Genomic DNA, 22,508 nt, shown 5'->3' with positions numbered 1-22,508 from the left:
TTCGGAGTTAAGAGGAACGTGCTCCAAATGTTATTTTCTAAACACACATGATAAAATAAAGCCTTCAAATTCTGGAAGGACTGTAGACCAGATCATCTGTAAGGCCCTCCTGCTGACCTATGACTAGATCCAGGATAAACAGGAGCAAGTATGTCTACAGCATGAATGTCAGGGACTCGGGGCCATCTCTGAGGACTTCCCTGGGCGTGCGACTTGAGAAAACAAACATAAAAGCCAGGTTTCTGTGAGTGCAAATACCAACACGACTGCAGATCACGAGACCCACTCCAGGTCCAGGCCTGTGGGCAAGCTGCTCCAGAGGTTCCCGAATTAAGCCAGGGTCCTCAACGGGACATAAGTGGTTCCAGGTTGGTCGTGTTCCTCACAAAAGCAAACATACATCTTTTGAGGGGAGAAAAGCAACACCAATTTAAATATCCAAGATTATTTTTAATCAAAAATTACTTTAAAATCTCCAAACCCACAAGGAAATAAATAAACCGAAATGAAAGCCATCAGAGAGATGGGATGGAAATTATGCAGATTAAGTTCCCCCAAGGATTTTACATATTAAGAAGCAGACACCAAGTAAGAGAAAATGTAAGACAACTACATAGGAAATGCACAAAGAGTAAAGTGACCAAGTGGCCATACAGCAACAACAAATGGAGCTATTGGAATTTTTTTTAAAGGTCACCAAAATGACAAACTAATAGATGGCTCTTAAAACATGCCTTCCAGCTGAAGAAGGAATTGGTGAACTTGTCCATAGACCTAAATAAACTGCCCAGCCAAGACAAGGAGATCAATGATATAAAAAAGCAGTTAAGAGAGACATGGAAATTAGAACAAGAAAGTCTAGTACTCATCTAATTGTCATTCTTGAAGGACACACTAAAGAGAATGGAGAAGAGGCCCTCATTGATGAACTAATGACTCAGAATTTTCCAGAACTGATGAAAGATAGGAATCCACAGATTCACGAAGTACCATGTAATCTGGGCAGACTGAATAAAAAGAAGCACACAGGGAAGCTCCAGCACACCAAGGACTGAGGCGTTATACAATCAATGAGAGACACAGGGTCATCTACAGAGAAATGGGTAGTCTGGAATGACGAATATATTCTCTCAGTCAGGGAGGGCATTCTGCCCATTATTGCTCTCCCGTTGGAATCAGACTGTAGGTGAGTCTATATTTCTCTCTTTGGGCTGTCCTACCTATGAGTTTTGACTGAAGATGTTAAACTTTTTCTTCATTGCACATTGTATATATTGATTTTCACTAAATGTGGTCTGATTGCTTCTTTGTAACAGTCGTATAGGTAGGCACAAATGTGGTTATTTGATGTTAATGAAACTCTGTCAAGGCTGCAGTTACTCCATTTCAGTCTTTCCTCAAGACATGTTTATTAAGGTCCTGAGTGTACCCTCTTGTTAGCTGAGGCCTATGATTTATTTCCATTGTCAGACATGTATGGTTGTAGCTATTGAGCTTCTTCCCAACCTGACTGATGTTAACACCTGTGTTTGGGTGTCAGAATGGTTCTAAAAGGAGGTTTTTTTAAAAAAAAAATGACTTGATTAACCCTTATTATTAACGAGATACAGTGTCACTTATTGTTGTCCTAAAGCTCTTTATAAGGTAGGAGCTGGGTCTAGTTTGAAAAGCCATTTGGATAAAAGGGTAGGCCCAAGGAGTGGCTTTGCACAGTGTATCTGAATTGTGGTGGAGGTTATAAGAATCTATACATGTGATAAAATGTCATAGAATTATATACACACATACCAAAAAGCATGTAAAAAATGGTGAAAGCAGAGTATGGTGTGTGGTTAAAGTATAATGCCAGGGTTCTTTGGTTATATAATATGTTACATGGTATCTCTCTATTTTTTTAATCCATTCTACTATGTTTTGAAGCTACCTGTGGAACTGTATAATTATTTTAAATAAAAAATAAAGTTTAGAAAAATTTCACTTGGAGCATGGCAGCCAGGAAAATAGATTCTTCTTGATATTTGTGATTTTTATAGGACATGAATACAAGTATTTAGAAACATTTGGTGAATCCTGGAGGGTAGTCTGTCATCTCCCTGTGTTTAAAACGTGAGTTGGAGAGTTCAATTGAGTATCTCATACACAATTCAGTGCTGTATGCTTGCAACATAAAGTCAAGAGGCTGCCGTGGGCACAGCCCTTGGAAGGCTAGCCAGGACTCTTCTTGCTGCCTAAAATTAAATAAACGTGTGCCATGGCATGAACACTTGTTTACAGTAGCTGATGGAATGGCAATTAAAAGAAAGAGTTTCAAGTTTCTCAACTTTGATGTGTAACTATAAGGAGAAGCATGAAGCATTTGGAAAATGTAGAATTTGAATTAAATATTGAATGAGTCCAGTTAGTGAAAAATAATGAATATGTGACTACGCTTAAATGTATTAAATAGAGAGATTATTCTATTCTTTTTCTTCCCTATCTCCTCTTTCTTTTCTATTTTATGTTTGCAATTAACATAGATTGTATCTTTATTTTTCTTTAGACAACTGTAATTGAAATAATTCAGACTTTGTGGGATGATATTCAGAAAATACCTCTATTAAAATATCTTTATTGCCATGGACACAGACAATAGGGTGCTGAAGGCCTGGAGCGGAGGGCAGGAGGGGGGGGTTGGAGGTGGTCAATGGGGGGGAAAAAGAGGGCATATGTAATAAAGATTTTTTTAAAAAATATCTTTATTACAATAAAATTAAACAATAGTGAGAGAGAGAAAAAAGAAAATTACCTCCAATAAGATGAATCAAGAAAAAAGGAATCCACAAGTAAAAATATTAGAATTAGCCCTGGCCTAATTCCCTGGCCTATGTTGCTCAGTGGTTAGAGGATTGGCCTGCACACTGAAGGGTCATGAGTTCGATTCCCAATCAAGGACACGTACCTGGGTTGCAAGTTCCTTCCCTTCCCCTCAGTTGGGGTATATCTCTCTCTCTCTCTCCCTCTCCCTCTCCCTCTCCCTCTCCCTCTCCCTCTTCCTCTCCCTCTCCCCTCCTCCCTCCCTCCCTTCCACTCTCTCTGAAAAGCAATGGAAAAAATGTCCTCAGCCGAGGATTAATAAAACAATAACAACAACAAATATTAGAATAGAAAAACTATAGGTAGAACAGAGATTAAAAAATAGAATACTCTGAAAAACTTTATGGTAATAAATTTGAAAACTTTAACCAAATTGACAAACTTTTAGAAAATGCACACTGACTTATATGCATAACTCATGACAGTGTGGTGAAGGCCTGTGGGTGGGGCAGGACCTGGGTGGAGGTAGGCAAAGAAAGGGGAGATGGGGGGGGCATCTGTAATAGTGTCAACAAAAGAAAGAGAGAGAAAGAGAGAGAGAGAGAGAGAGAGAGAGAGAGAGAGAGAGAGAGAAAGAAAGAAAGAAAGAAAGAAAGAAAGAAAGAAAGAAAGAAAGAAAGAAAGAAAGAAAGAAAGAAAGGAAGAAAGAAAGAAAAGGAGGAAAGAAAGAAAGGATAGATAGCTTGAATATCTTTATATGTTTACAGGAAAATGAATGAATGGATAATTAAAAATTTTCTCCAAAGGAACTTATTCCAAAAGCAAGAAGTATAACTTAAAACTAATAACACTGTATGAGATGAGACCATCACCAGTGTCACTTTTGAACACAAACACAAAAATTCCAAACCATAAAATAAAAATGCAGCAGAACAAATGATGTGACACTTTAAGGTCAATGTTATGGACCCTGTATTTGTGTCCCCCAATAATTCATAGTGTTGGAACTTTAATCCCCAATGAGATGACATTTGGAGGCAGGGCCTTTGGAAGATGATTAGGTCCAGATGACATAATGAGGGTAAGGCTCCATGATGGAATTAGCGTCCTTATAGGAAGAGAGACACTCCGTCATTCATGCAGCAAGGAAGGCTGAGAGGACATAATAAGGAAGAAGGCCTCACCACGAACCTGGCCGTGCTGGCTCCTGATCCCACAGGCCTTCCAGCCTCCAGAATTGTGAGAAATAATTGTGTGTTGTTTAAGCACCCTGTCTGTAGTATTTTTGTTATAGCAGCCTGAACTCAATGAGACTGTCAAGGAGGCAATCTGCTAAGCTTTCTTGATAGGTCCCACAATTTGTAATGTGTCTCTTCCTTTTCTATTATTTAATCTTAGTGGTATTGAATTGGACTCAAATATGAGACTGAAAATGAGCGTCTCATCTTTTCGTGGTTTTAAAGGAAGTGGTTCGAATATATCACCATTAAGAATATTGTTAGCTCTAGGGTTTTTGTATAGATTCATTATCAGGTTATTGGAGTTTTTTCTATTTCTGGTTTGCTAGTTTGGAAGAAACTTAAGAGACAGAACAACCAAGTGTAATGAGTGAACTCCATTTGGTTCTTGATTCCAATAAACCAAATTTGGAAAGAGTTTTGTAGGTATTTGAGGAAATTGATTATCAATTGAGTATTAGAGGATAATGAAGAATTATTTTGACTTAGGTGTGATCATGCATTGTGATTATATAAGAAAATGTCCAGTTTTTGGTTAGTCTTTTATTCTGGTATAATATGCATAACAAAATTTACCACTTTAGCAATTTTTAAGTGTACAGTTCTATGGCATTAAATGTATTCACATTCTTGTGAAATCATCACCACCATCCATCTCCAGAACTTTTTCATCTTCCGAAACTGAAACTCTGCACCTATTAAACAAGTACTCCCCTGGCAACCACAATTCTACATTCTGTCTTTGTGGCTTTTTTCATTTAGCATAATGTCTTCAAGAATTATCCATGTTGTGGCAAATGTCAGAATTTCATTTGTTTTTAGGGCTGAATAATATTACATTGTATGTATATGCTACTAGTACATGTTGTTTATCCATTCATCTGTCAACGGTTACTTGAGTTGCCTCCACCTTTTTTGGCTTTTGTAAACAATGCTGCTATGAACATGGGTGTGAAATATCTGCTTGAGTCCCTACTTTCACTTTTTTGGGATAAATACCCAGAAGTGGAATTGCTGAATCATATGGTAATTCTATGTTTAATTTTTTGAGGAATTGCCACACTGTTTTCCATAGCAGCTGCACCATTTTACATTCCCTCCAGCATTGCACTTCCCTCACATCCTTACCAACACTTGTTGAGAAAGTGCCCATGTTTTTAATACATCTATATGAGGTAGAGTTGAAGGAGAGGACTTGTCACCCACTGCCTGCAGAGCAGCCATGTCTTACCCACAGAAGATAGTGTGGTCGTCCGCCTAGCCTACCTTCACACTTAGCTGTGATCATGCCTATATTTTCTATGTAAAACTTCCATCATGGCTAAGAGATGGCTTTAAGGGATAAAAGAAAAACTAAACACTCTATGATTTAGTGACACATATACATAGTAAAACTGTTAGTGTTTGAAAGGCAAAGGAATGTTAGACACTATTCTGATACGAGGTACCATTGGGGCTGGGGTGGCATCAGGGAGGATTACCATGGTATTGGTCAGGTGGCAGTTTTTAAGTTGAGTGCTGGTTCTCTTGGTGCTTTATTATTGTGCTTTGTTACCTCCATAAATTACCTATATTTTTTGTATGTATATTACATAATTTACATTTTTAAATCTTAACTTTTATTCCGTAGTACTGTAGCCCTACATGTTGGCCAAAGGTCTGGACCTGGTCTGAAATTTCAAATGATATAGAGTGAGACAAAAAGAAAGAATAGGGTTAGTTTTATAAAGCTAAATTAAAATTTCAAGGATTGCATGTATTCTTCAATTATGTCCTTTTTAAAAAAAATTGGTGTTTGAAGGACCTTTAGGAATCAAATCATAAAATCAAAGAGCATAGTTTGTTATCTTGTTTTACTGTACTTACAAATAGTAAACAGAGAAAGTAGGTGACCTTGTGTACGGTCACCACCATCAAACATATTTTCACTAGCCCTTGAAATGAAAAATTCTAGCAGTTATTGCCTCGGAGAACACAGCACTGTATCCATTAGCCAAACACCAGGGCTGATGATACTCAATATGGTGATTTCACTTACTGCCCTTTTCACAGAACGAATCTCTAATTAAAAAAGCTAATTTAGCAGAAGTTAATCAGCCCTATCTACAGACTCATGAATAAATTTGAATTAGTCAGCAACAATATACTCTAAGCTCAGAGGAACCAGATTCTCAAATATCAGCTAATGATAATGATAAGTAACATTTATTGAGCACTTCCTTTACCATTGACTATTTTGTATAGATTGCCATACATAATCTTCAGAAATGTTGTTATTCCCATTTAACTGGTAACTGGAAATTTGACTAATATCTTACTCAGCATCACATTAAGTAAGAGGAAAGGGAGCTGGAATCTGAAATCAGCTTGGCAGTTTGACACTTCATCAACACTCTTAGCTACCACTTAATTGTTTACCAAAGGTGGCAGCACTGTTGAAAAGCCAAATGCTAGTGGCTGCAAAATAGGTAGTGAGCACTGAATTCAGAGCTCAGCCCTCTCTCAGACTTCCTGAACTCTCTGAAATTTAAGGAGTTCAGAATCACACAACTTGAAGGGGGAATACTAAGCTCATTAGAAATACTACTATTTCACCATTGTGGTCTTCAAATGCATGTGTGGGTAAGTGGCCTAATTGTGCTTAGTTTTTTGTATACCTATGAGACATTAACAAAATGCATTAAGTAAATTCAATTGGAGGCAAAAAATTGGAGGAGAAAACAGGAATTTCAAGCAAACTCCAGTGACTGGTGGCTGAGATACTTTGGGGAGAGTGAGGAAGGTGGTCCTACTTCTAGCTAAAAGGCATGAGGAGAGGAGAGAGATCAGAAAACAGCAGAGTGATGGGTTTGGGTGAAAGAACTTACTAGTAAAAGCAGATGGATAGCAACCAGAGACTCATGGGGCTGAGAGGGATAAAGAAAAAGCAGAAGTTCAGTGCTTCAAGATAATATCTTGGTAGAGGAGAAATGAGAAAATGCACATATAAAGCAATGAGTTCTAATTCACATTATAATAAAATGAAGGCTTTGAACTACTATTCTTCTGTTTTCTCATTTGTAGATTATCTCTCCCTTTACATGTATCTATAAGCATTTGCCAGAATTCCTTCTTATTCATACACTAGAGCAGTGGTTTTCAACCTTCTGGCCCTTTAAATACAGTTCCTCATGTTGTGACCCAACCATAAAATTATTTTCGTTGCTACTTCATAACTGTAATGTTGCTACTGTTATGAATCATAATGTAAATATCTGATATGCAGGATGGTCTTAGGCGACCCCTGTGAAAGGGTCGTTCGACTGCCAAAGGGGTCGCGACCCACAGGTTGAGAACCGCTGCACTAGAGGCCTGGTGCATGAATTTGTGCACCAGTGGGGTCCCTCAGCCTGGCCTGTGCCCTCTCACAATCCGGGACCCCTCAGGGGATGTAGTAGTACATACAGCTAGGAAGGAAGCCGGGCAGGTGCTGTGCAGCTCCCGCTCATCTCGGCCCTGCAGTGCCTGCCTTTACTGCCACTCGGTAGTGCTGCTGCTGCGGAGGCGGGAGAGGCTTGTGTCACAGCACCTGCTCTCGCCAGCTGTGAGCCTGGCGTCTGGTGCCTGTTGGTCAGCTGAGCAGCGCTCCCGCTGTGGGAGAGCACTGACTACCAGGGGGCAGCTCCTGTGTTGAACGTCTGCCCCCTGGTGGTCAGTGTGCATCATAGCTACTGGTTGACAGGTCGCTTAGGCTTTTATATATATAGATGTTGACTCCCAGCATTTTGAAATCCTTATCCTTAAGAATATCATGCAATTTCTCTCTTTCCTAGCAAGGTCAGGTTTCCCTTTTCTCTTGATCTTCCTGTCTTATTCTTTCCTGTCCTCCCTCCCTTCTTGTATAACAAGTCACCCAAGATAAAGTGGCATAAAACAATAATGCTTTATTATCACAGTCTTGTGAAATGACTAAGTTCGACTGGGTGGTTCTCTCTCGAGGTCTCTCATGCAGTTGTAGTCAGATGGTGGCTGGAGTATGAATCATCCAAAGGTTCCACTGGAGTGGACCTCTCAGATGGCACCTTTACAACATGTCTGGTGCCTCAGCTAAGGCTTTCTAGACTGACTGGGCTCTTCCCTCCCTCCCCTCTCCCCTTTCCTTTATCTCTCCATGCACCACACAGCTTCTCTACATGGTTAGCTTGGGCTTCCTCACAGCATGGAAGTTCCAGAGTAGCTGGACTTTGTACATTGTGGCTATCTCTCCTCACTCAAACATTCCAAGAAACATAAATGGAAGAAAGTTTAAAACTTACATCCTAGCATAGAAAATCACTCAGCACCACCGTTGCTGCATTTTATTGGCCCAAAGATGGTCACGGGGCCAGCCCAGAGCAGGGAGACCACCCAAGGCTATGAATACAGGGAGGTGGTGCATCTCTCCAAAGACTAGCTACCACATTTCTCATTTATTGACATTTCTGTCCCTTTCTCTCCTCCTTAACTGAAATATCTTATTACTATCTTCTATCTTGCTTTACTATCTATATTTTTCTTTCTAATTGTTTATATTAAGAGCAATTGAAAGACTTCTTTTAGAAATTCTTAAGCATTCTCTGTCAAGTGAATCTTAAAAATATTTTTTCATTTAGTGACATTAAAATTTAAGCACCCAAAAGGCCCTTAGAAAAGCTGTGCGACTATTTTTTAGAAAGTCTCTTTGGGAAATCAGATTCGATTCCCTTTTTAACCACTGATGATAACATATCAAACTTAAAAGGCAGATCAGTTTTAGGGGAAAGTGATACACCGTCATGTGTGGGTGGCCTCGGGTGAACTCCCCAACAATATTGCTTTTCATGCTTAGCCACTAATTAGAAAACCTGCTCTCTTGTTGGGACTAAACTATGGTTTACTTTCTGGTTAGACCTTTTTTTACTTATATTCAAGCTCTTACATAAGCCAAAGCTTGTCCTTTTATTAACCCCAAAAATTAAAGAAAAAAGAGAGAGAGAGATAACTTGAATCTAAAGGATTTGTTGCATAGTCACAGGGCAATTTCAAAAATTCTTTATTTAAAACCTCATACCTACAGATGGCTTACCTTTCCTTAGCTTCTGCAAATGCCATCAAGGTCTTAGGTTCTTATAAAGAGTTATTAGCTTTTTTTAAAGAAGCTAAATCTCCAAAGCTTTTCTCTGGTGATTATGGAGAACAACACACGTGGGAGAAAGTGGGCAGTCAGAGGTGGCAAATAATTTGATTTTTTTTTTCTACCCACAAGCCCTTGGGAAAACCTTGTCATAAAGGATTACTTTGCTCATGAGATTTTACTGTGTTGCCATTCAGAAAAGAACTCACAGGAACAGCAGGGCAAACGGTTTCTGAACTCTGGGGAGAGAGCGAGGGTTCACGGTGGTGGGGGGGGGGGGGGGCGCTCCATTTTTCTTTATAAGGATCATGGGTTAAGCATCTGAGGTTGATACCATTTCTCTCACACAGACTCCACTCAGACATCTGAAAGCTGACTGAAAATGATAATTAGTAGTTGCAGTTTTTCATAATTTGGCTTCTCTTCAAGCAGGGAAAAGATTTCATTAAAAAAACACACAAACAGGTTTTAGACTCCATCCTTTCCCAATGTGAAGAAACAGCATTGGAAAATAGCAAGTTGTCCCATTAGTGATTGGTTTCCTCATCTTTGTTTTCATACTTTGGTTCTATGTGCAGATCAAACGGAGACTCCAGCCGTTCACAGCGCGCAGGGTCCACCTGTGCAGGGAGGGCAGTGAACTTTATCAGAGCAGCATTTTCCATGAAGCTTTACCCTTAAACCCTTCAACAAAAACTTCCACTGAGCAGCAGGCACAACTTGAGGACACGTGGAGCTTCAGGCCTAGGCAAATGCGTTGCTCACTGTCCTCCCCTCAGCAGGATCGATACCTAAGGCGGGCTCAGGGCTACCCCTGTCCTGTCCACTGCTGATGGTCTGAGGGGCAGAGCCGCAGGAAGGTGGGGTGGGAGGGGTTGGCTGAGCCGGGATCAGGGCCAGGATCACCTGATGCGTTATTGTTTTCTTAATTCTCACAACTTCCCTGTGAAGAAGCCAAGAGTTTAAATAACTTGCTTTCATGCAACTTAGTGAGACTAAGTATTTAAAGTATTTAAATGAAAGAAAATGTAAGCATTTTATTTAATCCTTGGGTAAAATGAAGGATTTTAATCCCAGTCTGCCTGATAGCCTAGCCAATGTTCTCTCCATCACCCCAATCCTCTATGAGCCATTGGTAACCTGTAATCCACTTATGAATTAAAATGGGAGACTTTCTTTTGAGCTGAGCCTGTGGCACCTAGTCAAGTAACAATAGTTGTCACTCTCTCTTGTTTAATCTTATAGTGGAGTACGACAAGGAGTTCTCCCCTCGCCAGCGACACCACAAAGAGTTCAAGTTCAACTTATCCCAGATTCCTGAGGGTGAGGCGGTGACGGCTGCAGAATTCCGAATCTACAAGGACTGTGTTGTGGGGAGTTTTAAAAACCAAACTTTTCTTATCAGCATTTATCAAGTCTTACAGGAGCATCAGCACAGGTATGAAGGCTCAAGGAAGCCCAAGGGTGGGGCTGGCCCCCGTTTCTCACCCTGTCATCATATAACTTCGAGTATGTCTGTGGTAGGTGATCTGAGTTCAGGGCTTGTCCATGAGCATGACGAGGGGCATGTTCTAAATGGTAGTGTTTAGCCAGCAGGAAGATTTATTGCTGTTAAGTTGAAGACTTTCCAAATGGTTTTCCTTTCTTAAGTAAGCCACTAGATGGTATTTACTAAGCATCCTTTGTGATCGGAAAACAGATGACTTATTGGGCATAAAATATTTCCCACTGTTGTTTAGTCCCTACATTGAATGATGGGGGAGGATGCCTAAAATAAATACACACATGAAAATTATGTAAAGATGCTTACAAATGATACTAATTCAAGTGAAAAAAAGGCTACGTATTTGTGCATACACATATATTATACATATGCATGATATGTCTTTGAGTAAATGTGTGTGTGTGTGTGAGAGAGAGAGAGAGAGAAATGTATTTTTTATCATTTGGATACAGGGAACAATGGACTTTTTCCCCCCTGTGTCTGCATTACTCTGATTTCCTGAAGTGAGGCCAAGTCATTTTATAAAATAACTACAAATACATTCATGGGCCTTCTTAGCAATTAAAAAAAAAAAAGACTTCCATGGAGTGATATTTAGAGGAAGGGCTGAAGAGTGAAGTGTTACAGCAGTTAGTTCAAACCTATAGCACACAGAAAACAAGCCAACGACCTTGAATTTTGCTTCCTATTTAGGGGTCAGTTTAGTAGTTTGGGGAGGGGGGAGTGCTGATGTACAGTAGATTAGCGATGCTGTAGACTTCTCAGTGTGCATGAGGTCGGACCAGCATGTGACAGCCTGGCAATCAGATACGAAGATAAAAGTGGAAGGAAGAGTGCAGATGGGTAGGGAACCCCACACTTACAGGCTATATGAGGGACTTGCTAGCTTTGGCTTTATAAACCAAGTGCATATTCTTGCTCCAGTTCTTGGAGCTCTATTGACTTCCTAAGAAGTCCAAAGGTTTAGGAAAAGACTTTAATTTATCCTGAAATTATAAGTCTGTGTGTGGATCTGTCACAAATACGCACACCAAAATAATAACAAATGTTAACTTGCCCCATAAAAGGTTTATTTTAGTTTTGAGAACACCATTCAACATTTGGCCCTAATGCATATTAAAATCTCTAAGGAGGGAAATAAATAAGGAAGAAGGAAGGACACTTGCCAGGTTTGGAGGACCATCATGGTGTTGAACATACACACTGATGGCTGTATGTGAATTCTTGCTGGAATGGTTAAATAATAAGTAAAATATAGTCATTGTGGTCTCTTTATAACTAACCAAAATTTCAGAATGAATGGGAAGTTTGTTGATGTCTTATTTTCACTCCTAAATAAAAGCATACTCGATGACTTAACTCCTAAGGGCCTCTTTTGAAAAGTAAACTATTTGTTGCTAGATTTTCATCTTTTGATACTTCAGGGAGAATTGGTGTTCAGTGAGTCTTTGGAACTGTTGAGCCGTTGATTTTCGACCTGCCTCATTATCTGTCCCATTATATTTTTCTGGTGGAAATAACTTCCTGGTACCTTTTTGGCTCAGAACTTTGTCAGAATACATGGCGTTCTCTGGCCTCCAGGAAAAGCTTTATAGTGAAAACACTAGATTGTGCGTTTTGTGACTATAAAATTCTTTTTAATTATTATTTTTAAAAAGAGAGCTAGCAGACCATTTGTAAGGTTTATATTGAACTTCAGCCAAAAATGAGCAGCTGCCTTGTGCTTCAGATGGTGGTGTCATACCTCCTCGGGGCCAGCAGTGAGTTTGGAAAACAAAATCCCCAACTGCCCCAACCTTTGATGACTCTGACAAAGTGGAGTTGCAGTTTCTCTGCCTTCTAGGATGGAGATATTTTGTGACTGGGTGTGTTTAGTTTTTATGTATAGGAAAAGGGAAGATACTGGGGAAATTGGGAGAATTTCATGCTTTTGAAGGTTCCGGTTGGCCAGGAGGATATTTTCTTTTCTTGTGGGTGGGCCAGGGGCCAGGCCTCCTGCTGTCCCCTCATGTTCTTGCAGGGGCCTCAGAGTTAAGCCTATGACTGGGGTGTCTTGGCCGAAAACAATTCTCCAGGCTTGTAAAGAAACTTATTTGTCTAATCTGTGTTCCAGTGAAATTTGTAGTATTTGATGGATTAACTTACTTTACCAAGTGTGTGTGTTGCAAAATAGTTGGCCTCCTTGCAAAAGAAAAAAGAAAGGCAGGTGTTTCAGTGCCCTCATATACACAGCTGAGGCAGAATAAGCCATGTGTTGGGCCTCCTGCTATAAAGGGCAGCTAGAAGGCCCGACCCAGGGAGGGTCAGGGAAGATTCTTGGAAGCTAGATCATTGCTGTAATAGCTACAGAAACATATTCCTCAGACTGATAAGAAATCATTAAACCAGGTAAGTTAAAAAAGGGGACTACTTGACTAGATGGTGCTTTGAGTAAGAATAGGGAAATATGTGATACTTTATTCAAAACCTGAGAATAAGCTCTGAGATGGAATCTAAGTCCTGAAAAGGTCTGAGCAACCCATAGAGCAGAGTGGGATTAACCCCCCAGGAGAATGACAGCTAAACCAGAGGAGTCCAGGGTGCCTTTGTACTTGGTTTTGTAAATGTGCCCTGTGCTATGGTGTGGAGTTTGCACTTTAAGATGAGTTTGGTGTTAACATCTGGTGTTATAAATCATTATGTTTTTATGATGACACTGGTAAAAATTGGCATTTACATAGTAGTTAGAGTTTGGAAAAGACCTTCTCATATATTCCCTCATTAGGATTTGACCATGAGCCCATCAGTTAAGCAGGACAGGCGTATTACCTATTAGAGAATGAAACGTGGTACATAGGAATTTTGCCAAGTCCAAATTATGCCTAAACTTGTCTGCTATGCTTCCCAAAAGTCAGCCCGATGATGTGAGGACAGTCCCAAGATGAAGGTGAAATGCCAGAAAGCGATAAGCAGTCTTCTACGGGCATGCTCCACATCTCCATCTCCTTGGCTTGATGGGAACATCCAAGGATGCTTCTGTTTGGATAGCAACTGAGACAGTTCTCTTGGAGGTGAAAATGTGTCTTAGAATTCAGGCCCTGGTACATTGACTTTCAAGGCCTTCCTATGGAAAACCTTTGCAAACCTTTGTTGTTCTCTTGACCAAGCATTGACCTATTAGCAGCTTTTCTAGAGGAGGGGAATGAAGGGGAAGGAAGACTAGAATAAATGTATACAGAAGTATTTGTGCTTATTCACAGTATTATACGTTTGTCCATTTACTTCACCATTGTCTTCTGCATCTCACACACACTACGCTGACTTCAAACCTAGATACTCTGAATAATGTTGACCTTTCCTACTCATATATAGTAGCATCATGGTAGCATGTTGCTTGTCATAAGATGTATCATGATCTTTACTTCTATGGCACCTTTAGATTCATAGGGCAGTTCTGAGGCCTTTAAAAAATATCACGTTGATGTACATTTCTTATTTGGCTAAAAGACATACGTTTACTGGTTTTAATTGGTTTTGTGTACTTAGAAGTCAAAGAGCATCTCCTGAGAGCCAGCCAGAAATTTTAACAGAGGAGCACGTTCAGTGTCTGAAAGAGGGTCCTATTGGTCCATGAATTGGCCGCATTTGCCTCTGCTAGTTTTGAAATACCATGTTCTGTTCCGTTTGTTTTGGTGATTGCATTGCTTAGCAGTGATAGTCTATCTTTTGTGTATATGATAACTTTTCTTTCTTTTTTTTTTGTTTTTTTGTTTTTGTGTGTGTTACTCCTCACCCGAGGATATTTTTCCATTGATTTTTAAACAGAGTTGTAGGTGTGGGGGGAGAGACAGAGAGAGAGAGAAACATCGATGTGAGAGAGACACATCGATTGATTGACCCGCTGCCTCCCGCACTCGCCCCAACTGGGGTTGAGGATCGAGCCTGCAACCAAGGTATCTGCCCTTGACTGGAATCGAACCTGGGACCCTTCAGTCCTTGGGCCAATGCTCTATCCACTGAGCCAAACTGGTTAGGGCTGATTACTTTTCATGCTCTATCTATGGTGCATTTAAAGAATAAATAATTACCAAGTTTAAAATTCATTATTCCTGGTATAAGCAGTATCACAACTTATTCCTCTGTTTGCAAATAGGCAAAGTGTTTTTTATATATACTTTTTTAACTTTGGCTCCTACAGGGTGGGGCAAAAGGAGTTTACAGTTGTGATTATGTGAAACACAGAGTTGATTCTTCTATTACTATTTATTAATTATTGTTTTATTTTCCATACAAACAACTGTAAACCTACTTTGCTAGCCCTGTATGTTTTATCCTAATTTCAGAATCCTTAGGAAGTGAAGAAATGCATCTCTGAATCTAGGAAACAAGGCAGTGCTGCTGGAGAGTTGGTTTTCAAACTGAGAAAGATTTCCTTAGGACAGCCCAGAGCCAGCCCAGGGTCCTGAAAAAAGACCAGACTGAGTTATTGCTTAAACTAAATATTTGACAAAAATCACCAATTCTGACCTATTTTGCAGGTAGAATATAATTGTCCAAGGAGAGAAAATAACTGTCAAAGGGCCAATACACATTTTCTCAGAATGGTTAGATTGATATGCTACTCTGAACTACTCACAGAGCTAGGCACCACAAGAATAAGTCAGGAAGAGGACTGGAGATCAGGTCTGGTTTGGACATGTTTGAGTCATGGTAGGGATGCCCAGGAGGCAATGGGATATGGTAGTGCTTAGCTTAGCAGAATGAACTAAACTACAGTAGCAGATATTTGAGCTATTGAAGTTGATTAGATATACCGGCTGTGTACGAATAGAATAACCTAATTGTTCTAGTAGCATTTATTGAAAATACATTTTGTTTTCAGTTTATTTCAGTGGTATCTTTGTCATGAATCAGGTGATCACATATGTGTGGGTCTATTTCTGGGATCTTTATTCTGTTCCATTGGTTAATTTTTCTCTTCTTCCACCAATACTGTACTCTTAGTTCTTTTAGTTTTTAAAGAAGGCTTGATGTCTGGTGTGTACGTTCAACAATTTTATTCCTTGAGATTTTCTTGGCTATTTATAGACCTTCGCATTCCCATATAAATTGTAAAATAGGCATTTCAATTTCCACAAAACAAAATTGATGGGCTTCTGATTGGAATTTCAGAAGCCCATCAATTTGGGAGAAATTAACTCTTACCAATATTGAGTGTTCCAATCCAATAATATTGTATTCACTTAGGTTGTCTTTAACTTATCAATATTTGGTGGTTTTGTTTCTTGAATATCTTTTATTAGAATTACTCCAGGTCTGTAAGTTTTAAATGATATTTTAAGTGGTATTATTAGCTTTTTAAAATTTCACTAATTGTTTTTTGCTCACATTTAGAAATATAATTGAATTTGTATATTGTTCTTTTATTCACAACCTTGCAAATTCACATATAAATTCTAATAATTTTTCTGAGCAATAGTTTGGAAATTCTATAAATACTAGAGGCCTGGTGCATGGATTTGTGCACTGGTAGGGTCCCTCAGCCTGGCCTGTGGGGATCGGGCTGAAACCAGCTCTCTGGCATCCCCCAAAGGAGTTCCGGATTGCAAGAGGGTGCATGCCAGGCCGAGGGACCCCACCAATGCACGATCAGGGCCAGGGAGGGACCGCAGAAAGGTCTAAGGTGTGTCTGGCCCATCTTGTCCAGTCCCCATCGGCTGGACCCCAGCAGCAAGCTAACCTACTGGTTGGAGCATCTGCCCCCTGGTGGTCAGTGTGTGTCATAGCAACTGGTCAAATGGTTGAATGAAGGGTTGGACACTTAGCATATTAAGCTTTTATTATATGGGATAATCATGTCATTTATAAGTATCAGTCTTATTTCTTCCTTTGTATTTCTTATAGTTTTCTCTTGTTTTGTTGTGCTAGCTGGACATCCAGTACAATGTTGAATTCCATTCAGATTTCTGTCAGATTTCTAACCTCAGATTGGAAATCCCTGTCAGATTTCTAATCTAAGGGTGGAGGAGGGAAGATTTAATAATTTACCATCAAGGATGATGTTTTCTATAAACATTCTTGTAGATACTCTTTATTAGATTAAGGAAATTCTTCTCTATTCCTAGTTAAGAGGTTTCTTTAAATTTAGAAATTAGTGTAAAATTTTATCAAAAACTTTTCCTGAGTTTTTGGAGATAATGATATGATTTTTCACCTTGCTAGTGTTAATGTGGTATATTGCATTAAAGGCTTTCAGATGTTAAACCAAACTCACATCCCTGGAACAGGCCCTACTTGTAATTTATTATCCTCTTTTTATAGGGCAGATTCAAAAATCGTGTCTGATTAACTCTATTATCTGGATCACCTATGGATCTATTTCCATTATCTGTTTGTTCCCTTGATTTTTCCTCATTTGGTTTTATTTCCTAGAATGTCTGATAATTTTTAAAATTAAATTCTTGACATTATTTATGAAAAATAGTCCTAGATACTGTTGTCTTCCAGACTGGATTTTATTTTCTTCTAGAAAGCAGACAAGATGCAAGCAGATTACCTTGTCCTTTTTGTCGAAGTTGAGGCTGGGTTTCAGGATGTGTTGAGGTTCATCTGTTTCTGGTTTTCTCTTTCTCCTAGAAGTTAGCCCTGTAGAGGTCTCAGCTGAAGGTCAAGGCTGTTTACCAGGGCCCATCTTCCTTGGTGGGCTCTGAACTCTAATGTTTAACTCCCCAGCATTGTAATGCTGCCAAAAAGTCTGCTTTGCTTTTTATGCTCTAAGCATTTTTTTTTTTTTTTGCTTGTTTTCTCAGCTTCTTACTCCATGCATACACAGCCTAGTATTTGGCAAAATACTGGAGTTCAACTCAGCCAAAACTTGAAGAGCCAAGGTCCTAGAGGAAGTGAACCCAAAATTCTATGAGATCACATTTATGAGCTCACTTCTATGCAGCTCCTTTCCTTTGGGACCTTAGCCCTTCAAGTCCTAGCTGCCTTACACTCAGTGGTCCCCAGCCAGTGCCATTGCTCCAAACTCTGGGCTGCTGTTCCTTTATGTTTGCCATCTATGCCTCATGCAAGGAGTTAACAAGTGCTTTAAGATGAAAAGGCAACAGCAAATACAGGGCTTACCTTCATGCATTTCCCTTCTTTCGAAGATCTTGACTCATCAAGTATTGACGGTGTTAGTTGCTCTAAGATAACTTCAAACAGGTTTGTTTTTTAAACTTATTCTTAGTGGGGGTGTTAGTTTGATACATTGTAGTCAGAAGCATACATCTCTGAAGTACCATATTTTTACTTGGAAGTCTTTATAATAAATCCTCACAAATGTTGATATTTGATTCATTAACCAAATAGTGTAGTTCTGAAAACAAGACCTGAACCCAGTAGTTGATCCAGTTCCAGGATCTCAGAGAATGGTTTCCTCGGAAAGGCATTTTTTATAGACTGATTGCTCTATGAATTCTGTTGGATGTTCAGTGCTGCCTGCTGAAGTGAAGTGAGTGGACTTTTATCATCACTGAGATAAAAGTGAGATATCTGAGACTGTTTTCTGTTTTGAAGAGAAGGGCAAATTTGAGAAAGCCAGGATAGGAGAAAACCATTGTGGTCTGGTAGGAGAAAATCAAAGCCTTTTATCACCATGTGCAGCCACACCTGTTTCTCTTTCTGTGTCTGGCTTTCACAGGTATGATCCTCAGGGACTCCTGAAATCTTACTGCTGACTTGATCATCTCTGGCGCACTCAGTGTGGGCCTCAGGCAAGCATTGAACTTTTCGGTATTTGTTCCTTTGCCCCTGAAAAAGGGAGAATACAACTGACCCACAGCTTGGGTTATGTAACTAGTTAGTTTTATCTTTTTAGTGAAGTGCATATTATTTATACTTAGAATGATCTGCCTGAATTGTAACAAGTAAAGGCTTAAGAAGCTGCCAAACCTTGTTCCTCAGCCTATGTATGTTCTGTTCTTTGTAAAGGCACAGAATAGAAAAGTATGTTACATAGAGGAATTAAAGTTGTCATAAAAAATTGCATATACTCAAAAGAATGCTAAATTTGGGAGCGAGGAGACGTCAGGGTGTGGTGGGCAGAGGAAACTCTTGTTTGGGAACTGCTTATCCACTTGGTAAACATGAAAGAGAAAAGGAAATAGGTTTTTATTTCTGGAAACTATGCCTTCTATATTATTCATTCCCAGGAAGGGATTGCTTTGGTGTAAGCACCTTCTTGCCAGGATGGCCAGGGCTATGGGAGTCAGGCCATGGTAGTAGTTAAGCTTATTTTGTGAAACATCTTTTAAAAAAATCACAAATTAACAGTACTGTTGCTGCTTTATTTCCCCCTATTGGATAAGGATATGGAAATGTAGGATTGTGATGAGAACTAAAACATGTAAGATTTGTATAAAAGGTGCATTACTCTTGTTTAATCTGTGTGCGGTCACCAGAGCATGTTGGAGTGTACCCCAGTCTTTGGGAACATCATTTGTTTACGTGGCCAAAGAAGACAGGTTAGGTAGCCATGAATTTATCCTATACAATAAAAGGCTAATATGCAAATAGACCGAACAGTGGAACAACTGAACAACCAGTCGCTATGACGTGCGTTGACCACCAAGGGGCATGCGCGGAACATGGCAGGCGTTGGCCATGGTGGGATGGTGGAGCAGGTGAGTGTGGCGCCAGACCAAGGCGAGGCGCGAGTCACTGTCATCGGGGTGAGCTTCTAGTGGTTACTGAAAATTCTTTGCGCTTGTGCACCACAGTCCTGCCCAGCACTCACACCTGCTGCCAGCACAGGAGCGACCGCTTGCACCCACTATCAGCACCCGGCGCCAGCCCCGATCACTTGGCGCCATCAGCAGGTATGAGTGGCATCAGGGCTTCTCCACCTCCCCCTGCTCCTGAGGGGAGATCGGGGCTGGCAGCCGCCTCTCACACCCACTGCTGGCGACAGCCCCGCTTATACCCACTGCTGGTGCTGGCCCCAATTGCTCTGCACTACCAGCAGGTGCAGGACTGCCGGCAGACAGGGGATTGGGGCCACGGCAGGAGGGGCTGGGCAGGGTCATGGAGGATGGGGCAAGACCCGCCCCTGTGCCTACCGCAGCCTTGCTGCCCACAGTTCCTTTCAAGGTGCATGAATTCGTGCACTGGGCCCCTAGTATAAAATAATCTTTTATCTTCTGCTCTCTCCCTGTCTTAGACACATAGAAGCAAGCCTTCTCATAATACTGCTGCCTTGAACTTGGTCTTACCTGTGATTCCAATGATTCGTCTATATTGATAACTCCCTAGGGTAAGGTCAGTCCATAAGACAGTCAGACAGTTACTTGAGGAGCAATCCACATTTGCTTTGCACTGTTTAAGGAGAGGAGCAAGAAATTTCGACAGAAGATAGCTTTGAACCTTAGGTCTAAAAAGCAGGTAAATGTAATGCTACCCATATATAAGAGAGAAGGAGTGTGCTGTAGGTCAGAGGCTGTCAAAGTGTGGTCCTCAGACCAGCAGCATCAGCATCAGCTGGGAACCTGTTAGAAATGCAAATTCTCAGGTCCCACCCCAGGAACTCTGGGGTGGGCCTAGCAGTCTGTGTGTTGACAGGCTTCCAGGGGGTTCTAATGCAGGCTAAACTGGAGAATGGCTGCTATGACAACTAAGAACATATGTAACATTTGAGCCAAATAGATTGGTTTCAAATCCCAGCTCTATACTTACTGGTTGTGTGACCATGAGCAAACTACTTAACCTCTCTGTTCCTCAGTTTTCTTATCTGCCAACCTGTGATGGTGTTAATATGATTTACCTTTTATGGTGGTTGTGAGGAGTTAACATATGTGAGAGCACTTAGTAGAGTAATGTAGTAAACACCATGTACGGGCTTGCTATGTTAATATTCTGACAGCAAAGTGATTTTTATTGTTTTGTTGAAGATAAAATGTCCCTTTGATATTTGAACCTTCTCTTCATGCCATGCTAGTCCTTGAGATGAAATTTGGGTAATATCAAGTGGCATAAAATCAATGAGAATTTATCTAATTATATAATAACTAGAGGCCTGATGCACAAAATTCATCGCAGCCCGGCTTCATCCAGAAGGACGTCCAGAAGGTCGTTCAGCTATCCGGTCTAATTAGCATATTATGCTTTTATTATTATTTTTTTAAATATGTTTTATTGATTTTTTACAGGGAGGAAGGGAGAGAGATAGAGAGTTAGAAACATCGATGAGAGAGAAACATCAATCAGCTGCCTCCTGCACATCTCCTACTGGGGATGTGCCCGCAACCCAGGTACATACCCTTGATCGGAATCGAACCTGGGACCCTTCAGTCCGCAGGCCGAAGGTAAGGGATCACACTGAGCCAAACCGGTTTCGGCTATGCTTTTATTATTATAGATAATGTCTATTCACCTATGTTACTCAAATCTGTGTGTGTGCGTGTATGTGTCTGTGTGTGTGTGTGTGTGTGTGTGTGTGTGTAGTAGTAGTAGTAGTAGTAGTTTATCCTGAGTTGTAGTGTTATCTTTTCAAATCCTACTTCTTTTCTGTCTTTTTAGTGGTAAAATTTTAAACATAATTATCTGCATATGATATATACATAAGGAAAAAATACAAATCTTTGTTTTACTATCTAATTTTCTAAAATGATTGACTCCTTTGACTTCCATCCAATTTGAAAATTGAGTTTTCATTATTGCATAAAGTTGATTCACCAATGTATGAATGTTGTTTTGTATCTTAATTTGCCATTAAGTCCAGACCCATAAATGGCACAGGAATATGTTATGAAGAAGTAAAGGAACAAACTACAGACTCACCTTATCATTTCAAAAATCTGCTTGCTTCAAACCTATAAATTCCATTTATGAAGAACATTTTCCTACTGAAGTGGCTAGTAGTAAGCACAGTTGTACTTTATCCAGGGCAGTGTAACTTTAATGGATAGCATTTGTCAGGAAAAGTCAAAATCAGGAACTGAGGTGCCCCCTGACCTTCTTCAAGGGCAAAGAGAGAAACCCACTGTGTTTGCCCCTAGTGCTGTCTGCTCCACGGCCAGATGGAATATCACTGACAAGGATAGGTGCCTTGGAGGCTGTGCGATGGGATGGACCACACATGGTTGATCTCATCCACAAACACTAATTCTAAAAGTCTAATGAGTGGCTTGGATGAGATCAATCATGTGTGGTCCATTGTTGAGAGTTTCATTTGTCCAGGATGATCACAATATGAGGAAACTCATGTCCTTGAGTTGGGATCACATTGAGAATAATACTGTTGTATCCTTGGATATCGAATGCATATTCATCATGAAACATGGGCCTATGAGTTGGTTGAGAACAAAACAGGCAATAAATTCATTCAAAATTATATCTCTATCTTGTTTCAGCATTTTCTTTTATAATATGCTCAATTGAGTGTCTGTCATTCAGTGGGAGGGTCCAAAGAATCCAGCTGTGGTCAGATTGGCCAGACCCTAGGACTCTGTTGGGAGGCGACTATATTTTAGATGGGAATAACAGACCTCAAGCCTGTAGAAGGGCATCCTTGTTTTTCACACAGGGAACTCAGGTGCATCTTGCTCGAGGCTACACTTTCACAGAGGTGGTAGCCATGTGTCACTGAAGAAAAGTAAATAGATGTGGGTCAGACCAGAACCGTTTCATTGACTTGCCATAAATCGTGGCTCTTAAATACCTGAGCTATTGGAAGCATTGAGGGTGAGCCAGCACAGTTGTTTCTTAAAGCTGTGATTCTGAAAGTTCCTCACCATGGCTGTGTGACTGCGTGTCAGTGGTGGGCTCAGTCTCATCGAGAGTGTCCTGCCTAGGAGCAGGGATAGGGCGAGACTGGGCGGTC

General features: G+C 40.3%; 1 protein-coding gene across 1 annotated transcript in view; it reads left to right on the top strand.

Annotated features, from left to right (window-relative positions):
- The window catches only part of BMP6 (bone morphogenetic protein 6), a 172,940-nt gene that overhangs the window by 129,516 nt on the left and 20,916 nt on the right, over positions 1-22,508 (top strand). Inside the window, exon 2 of the mRNA XM_070405763.1 lies at positions 10,408-10,600. Coding sequence (XP_070261864.1) covers positions 10,408-10,600 — 193 coding nt within the window. The remainder of the gene's footprint in view (positions 1-10,407; positions 10,601-22,508) is intronic.

The sequence above is a fragment of the Myotis yumanensis genome, unplaced genomic scaffold (assembly GCF_028538775.1).
Source record: "Myotis yumanensis isolate MYYU_CA2020_CCGP unplaced genomic scaffold, mMyoYum1.0.hap1 SCAF_2, whole genome shotgun sequence".
NCBI lineage: Eukaryota > Metazoa > Chordata > Mammalia > Chiroptera > Vespertilionidae > Myotis > Myotis yumanensis.
Note: the sequence above shows the minus strand (reverse complement) of the source record. Positions and strands in the feature narration are given on the sequence as shown.